The 6,504-nt window shown below is 42.9% G+C and overlaps 1 protein-coding gene across 2 annotated transcripts in view; it reads left to right on the plus strand.

Moving 5' to 3' along the window:
- LOC116056388 (TBC1 domain family member 12-like) overlaps positions 1 to 6,262 on the plus strand; it is a 33,018-nt gene extending 26,756 nt beyond the window's left edge. The window contains exons 10-13 of one of the 2 annotated variants that reach the window (XM_031308566.2): positions 398 to 526; positions 2,542 to 2,651; positions 3,530 to 3,830; positions 5,188 to 6,262. In XM_031308566.2, the coding sequence (XP_031164426.2) occupies positions 398 to 526; positions 2,542 to 2,651; positions 3,530 to 3,830 (540 nt within the window). In that variant the 3' untranslated portion in view covers positions 5,188 to 6,262. The remainder of the gene's footprint in view (positions 1 to 397; positions 527 to 2,541; positions 2,652 to 3,529; positions 3,831 to 5,187) is intronic. The other variant, XM_031308565.2, reaches the window with a different exon arrangement.
- The last annotated feature ends 242 nt before the right edge of the window (positions 6,263 to 6,504 follow it).

Below are 6,504 nucleotides of genomic sequence, written 5' to 3' on the forward strand. Positions count from 1 at the left end.
AGTTGGAGAAACAGCTAGCTAGCTTATGTAGTCCTTGCCTAGCTACTGGGCATGTGCGACTGACAACAAAGCTCTTACACAAGTTGCAAGGTCTCACTCTGTAGCTAAAACAGAGAGCTGAACACAGGGTGAAAAGAGGAGCTGCAGCAATGTGCAGTACAACAAAAATATGGTGTTTTTTGCTAATTAAACCATGTAAACCTATTCTGATACAACCTCTAAATACAGTTATGAACCTGGAAATGAGCATAATATGGCCACTTTAACACTTGTTTTTAAATATGGATTTTTCTTTGGATCCTTGCTAAAAACAAACTACACAAGCACACGTTAATCTAAACGCGCCGTCCTCAGTCTTCCCTGCTGATCTGGAGTCTGTGTCGCCGTTGTGTCTCAGGTCCAGGGCATGTCGTTCATCGCTGCTGTGCTGATCCTCAACCTGGAGGAGGCCGAAGCCTTCATCACCTTCGCCAACCTGCTCAACAAACCCTGTCAGATGGCCTTCTTCAGAGTCGACCACGAACTGGTACACAAACAGACACAATCATTAGATATTCACAGTACTCAGTTTGTTCACTTATGGCACACGTAGGGCTGGGCAGATAAGGACAAAATCAATCATCACCATATTTTTGACCAAATACATTGATGACGATATTGCGGCGATGTTGTAGGGATGACTATTGGTGCTTTCACAACATATTAACACAATGAGAGTTTTGATAAATAATCACCAATAATGTGGATACAATGACTAAGTAGGTAAATGCAAATGATTAAACAGCTGGAACAGTCTGGTAAGTTCAGAACATGACATCACTTTACTGTAATGCAGCCTTTAGAACCAGGAAAAGACAAAAACACAGAGAAAGAGGCTGCACCTGCTAGATGCACCAGCACTGGGAAGCTTGTCCACCTCTAACAGAGAGGGGAGTGAGTAAAGATGCAGAATGCATACAGAAAACTAGAAAAAAAAGGGAAAAGGGGAGTGGAGGTGTGTGTACAGATAAAGATAATGAGAGTGGGAGGGGGGGAGAGGAAGAGAAAGCTCTGCAGTGGCAGATGGATCAGAGCAGAGGCACAATGCAGGAGCAGTCCCTCACTCGGCCCCGCCCACTGCACGACATCAGAGAAGAAAAAGAAATGAGGAAGGAGAGATGGATTATCAAACCAAAGACCAAATTTAAGAATTTATTTAATGCCATGTTTAGTATGGTCCGAATTGCAATAAATTGTCTTATATTTGGGTGATATCCAAAATATAGGACGATATCTAGTATCACAATATGGATTTGTATTGATATACTGCCCAGCCCTAGGCACGTGTCAAAGTTGATTTGGCCAGCGGGCCAAATCCGACCCCATGCAAATTTGGATCCAGCCCGCCTAGTTGTGTGGGCCAAACCAAAAAGACAGGAAACTCTTTTTCAAACTGCAATTATGTGACACTCAAAGCAAAATTTGGCAGATATTTTGGCCGACTTTGAGACCCAGAAATTCCCACAGAACCAGAGTTTTTATATTCAGGCTGTGAAGCAGGTTGCTGTGGTAGCGGCTTCTAAAAATGTAATCATTGTTTTGCCTGATTTGCTAAATTCTATGATGGCTAAAAAAACTTTGTTCCTGACTTTTTTTAGGGCTTTATGTCGACTAAACTGTAAGAGAGAAGACTATATGCGATAATACAGTAAAATATATTTTACTTTTTCAATAAAATATAAGCATGAAAATAAACTGTACATGTCTGGCCCTGGATGTGATTCTCATTTTCCAGCGTGGCACTTAGTGAAGTTAAGTCTAACACCCCTGACTTATGGCTTTGTCCTTCATCCTCTCTTTACTCTGTCTGTCTGTCTGTCTGTCTGTCTGTCTGTCTGTCTGTCTCTGCCTCTCTGTCTGTGTCTGTCTCTCTGTCTGTCTTTCTGTCTGTGTCTGTCTGCCTGCCTGCCTGCCTGCCTGTCTGTCTGTCTCTCTGTCTGCCTCTCTGTCTCTCTGTCTGTCTGTGTCTGTCTGTCTTTGTGTCTGCCTGCCTGTCTGTCTCTCTGTCTTTCTGTCTCTCTGTCTCTCTGTCTTTCTGTCTGTCTGTCTGCCTCTGTCTGTGTCTGTCTCTCTGTCTGTCTTTCTGTCTGTCTGTCTGTCTTTCTGTCTCTCTGTGTCTGTCTGTCTGTCTGTCTCTCTGTCTGTCTTTCTGTCTCTGTCTGTCTGTCTCTCTGTCTGTCTCTCTGTCTGTGTCTGTCTGTCTGTCTGTCTGCCTGTATGTCTGTCTGTCTCTCTGTCTGTCTCTCTGTCTGTCTTTCTGTCTCTCTGTCTGTCTCTGTCTGTCTCTGTCTGTCTGCCTCTGTCTGTGTCTGTCTCTCTGTCTGCCTGTATGTCTGTCTGTCTCTCTGTCCGTCTTTCTGTCTCTGTCTGTGTCTGTCTGTCTCTCTGTCTGTCTTTCTGTCTCTCTGTCTGTGTCTGTCTGTCTGTCTGCCTGTATGTCTGTCTGTCTCTCTGTCTGTCTTTCTGTCTGTCTTTCTGTCTCTGTCTGTCTGTCTGTGGCAGATGTTGAAGTATTTCGCAGCCTTTGAGGTTTTCTTTGAGGAGAATCTGCCTCGACTCTTCAGCCACTTCCAAACCAACAGCCTGACCCCCGACCTCTATCTGATCGACTGGTGAGTGACTTCTCAAACTCTGCTGCTGTTTAGATGGGACATCAACAGAGGTGGGACAAGTATTCACATAGTTTACTTAAGGAAACGTAGCAATACGACACAAAAAGTCCTGCATTTTAAATCTTACTTTAGTAAAAAAGTACCCCAAAATTGTCCAGTACTTGAGTGTATGTACTTAGTTACTTTCCACCACTAAGAAACAGCCGGGCACCAATTAATCATTGTTTTGGATTAATATTGGCGCCGTTGAGTTTAAAAAAGAAACTTTAGAATTTAGAAATGAAATGTTTCTGAGCATTAATAGATTGTTGGTCAACTACAATGACCATACTTAATTGCATACAGTTTATAAAGCTCTTTTACAATTCGTCCATGGCTTAGAAGCACTAAACTCTGACAGATTTAAAAAAAACTATTTGAAGGATAATTCATAACTCTTACTTTTGCAGTTTTGTCTGTCTTATGCACAGTTAAAAACAAGTTTCCCTGTACAATGTAATTCTCTCTTTTTCCTCCTACCCTGAATGCCGTTTACAAAAAGGAAACAAGAAAGTGCACACACAATTGAAAGAAAATGTTGTGGTTGTAGGCAAACCGAAGCAGATTTAGTCATGACAACCTAAAAACTCCCAGGAAGCAGTGAAGTAAAAAAACCCAGAGAGCGGATAATAGACACCTGAGTGATCAAAAACTCACTTCATTCTCCTGTGATTGAATTATTTAATCACCACCCTTTTCTGGTTTTTGTTCCTTATTTAACGTGAATAAGCAACAAAATTGTTTTTTTTTGTGATTATACACAAAAAAATGAACTTTGAATAAAAGCCTTTTGATATTTTTGGAAAAGTAACAGTGGGTTTGTGTGTGTCTCTGTCCAGGATCTTCACTCTGTACAGCAAGTCTCTCCCTCTGGACGTGGCGTGTCGGGTGTGGGACGTCTTCTGCCGGGACGGGGAGGAGAGTTTGTTTCGGACTGGGCTCGGCATCCTGCGTCTCTTCGAGGACGTCCTGCTCCAGATGGACTTCATCCACATCGCTCAGTTCCTAACCCGGCTGCCGGAGGACCTGCAGGCACACACACTCTTCACCGCCATGGCCAACACACACATGGTCAGCAGGAACCGCCGCTGGGCTCAGGTCAGCATCACACTCAGAGTTCAGGGCAACGTCAGTCAATGAGTACGTTCACATCCACACTAATATTCCACTAATATTCAGAATATGACAATATTCCAAATTCGATACTGGTCAGCTAAACGGCACATTTTTAATTTGCTTGTATATTTATAATAATTTAGCGTTTTACAATTACGTCATGGCATGTGCAGGTATTATTCAGGTTTTAGGAAACTTTTTTGGACATGTATACAGCGCATTCAGAATCTGCGTCATTGTGTACTGCATAGGTTATGTAGAAATGTCATTTATGCAGTACGTAGGCTATTGGGGTTGTGCAATATGTTAGTTGTGTGTTACCTAGGCTATTGGGGTTGTGCAATATGTTAGTTGTGCAATATCTCATTGTGCAAGGGCTGTGCTACACTGGCGGAGAATGCAGCCGACAGGGTTGTTAAATCAAGAACTGCCACTGAAAGGAGGAGTTACTGTGCTTACAGTATACAGTATAGGTACCTGTCCAATGTATATGAGAGCATGTTCTGTGTTGTGTGAGAGTATGTGTTGAGAGATGCTTATTTTCTGTATTTTGTGTTTTCTTTGTAAAGAACGGACAGAGTCCAAAACAAATTTCTCTTCGGGGACAGTAAAGTATATCTCATCTTATCTAATCTGGGTTTTTATAGTCTCGCATTGCCAGACCCTCCTCCACAGCGCTGCGGAGGAAGGTCCACACAGCATTCTGGGATGGGAGAAAAACGTGCTCTTGTTTATTGACATTTCTTTAAACCAATCACAATCGTCTTGGGCGGTGCTAAGCACCGGACGGAGCCACGGTGCCTCTGCTAAATAGTCTCAGGAAGGAACTTGTTTTGGTAGAACATGTGTAGGTTCAAAAGTAGTTTTAGTCATGCAACAGAAAACTCAGATTGGACAGATAGTCTAGCTAGCTGTCTGGATTTACCAAGGGGGTAAGCGTCTGCCAACAACCCGTAGATCCTATGGCGCCATTTTGATGCTACCTAGCTCTCACTCGCCGTTAGCATTTCATTGACTGCCATTCATTTTGACGTCACTTTGACAGCGAATAACTTTACATCTGGATATGGATATGCGCAAAACATCGCAACGCCGACCTTTTCAAGAAGCTGGTTGAAGGAATCAAAGAGGGACGCTGCGTTCACACGCTCTAACAAGTCCGCCACCGCTGGAAAACTTTGAAAAAATCCTATTTTGCACAGCTGCATGTAAACGGGAATATTAGTGGAATATCAACTTTAATTCACCATGAAAACAGCTTAGTAGGAATATTGCCTTTTTTCGGAATAAAAGCAAAAGAAACGGAATATTATGTGCATGTAAACGTAGTCAATGTGTTTCTGACTCTCATTAAATATGAATTCAATCTGTTTTCTCTCAGGTGTTTTCCGCTTTGATGAAGGATGGAAATAAAGAGACGGACAAAAACGCCAGCCCGGCTCTGAGAAGCTAACACTAGCCAACCCTCGACGCTGATGCCCATCTTTCTTAAAAACTAATCCTCAAAACTAATCGAGCTGTGAATGATGGAAGCTCGCGCTAGCCTGCCACGACTAAAAGGGCTAGCTGTGCAGCTCGAAGCCTTGTAGCCCGAAGCTAAGCGCTCACTCCAAGAGGCTACGGCGCTACGAAGCTTGGAGCGACCGCGAGCCAGCCGGGCCCTCGAAGGCAGAAACTGAGGTCAAGACTTTTGGCCTGAGCATCCAGTCATCTGAAGGAGCAGTCTGTGGTTGGTTAGTCCCAAACGCCAGCGGCCGTTGTCAGTATTTCTACAGAGAAGCCAACTTGTTGTTCAAGCAGCTGGGTGTCACTACTCTACCAGCCCACTGAAGCTGGGAGATTAAAACAAACTTTGCAGATAATATTGTGTGTTATTTCCGCTGCTGGCCGGGAGGGAACAGTCACTCCCTGCCTCCACGTCGGGACACAAACAACCACTGAACACCGAGTGTTGCGCCCCGTGTAATTCTCAAAGACTCAAATTCTTTCGGTGCTAATGAGTTCCTAGAGGCTTAAAAAAAAGACCTCTGTGGTTTAATTGTTAAGTAGGTTCTTGTAGGTTTTGATTACACACTATTAATAATTTGCTGCGTTTTTAGCTTGATCTCTTCGGGAAAAAAAATGACAGGAATCTGCAGTAGCATGGCTCGTGCTAATATGCTCGTTTGTAGCTGATACATTAGCCTCCTTACGTTAAGCTCCTAGCTTTTTAAAAATGTTCGTCTGTGGGCAACAAAACCCCCAACAGAATATGGGGAAGAAACGCGGAGAAATGGGATCATTTTGTACCATACAGTCTTTCTAATTGAACTAATACACATCTCATCAGTGATCCTAACGAGCTCCAGCGGGCTAAATATTACGTTTTTACAAGAAACTAATTATTCCAAGGTCCATTGGGCTCAAGATGTCTTTTCTACATGTGTTGAATACTTTAAAATGTTATCCTGAATATAAAAAAAATCAAACTGTTAAGGCTGTGTTCACACTTGGCGTCTTTTTTTAAGCTGCCAGCGTCTGTTTTACATTATAATCCTGTGGAGTAAACCGTGTTTTAAAAAAAGTCCTGAGCGCTTTTTTAAACGCCATCGCTGACTGTTTTCCTGCAGCTCGGAGCGTCTTTTTGAAGTTGAAAAAAGTTCAACTTTTCTGAAAAAAAAAACAAAACCACACCCTAAGTCAAGCGCATTTTTGACAG

The sequence above is a fragment of the Sander lucioperca genome, chromosome 15 (genome assembly GCF_008315115.2).
Source record: "Sander lucioperca isolate FBNREF2018 chromosome 15, SLUC_FBN_1.2, whole genome shotgun sequence".
Classification (NCBI taxonomy): domain Eukaryota; kingdom Metazoa; phylum Chordata; class Actinopteri; order Perciformes; family Percidae; genus Sander; species Sander lucioperca.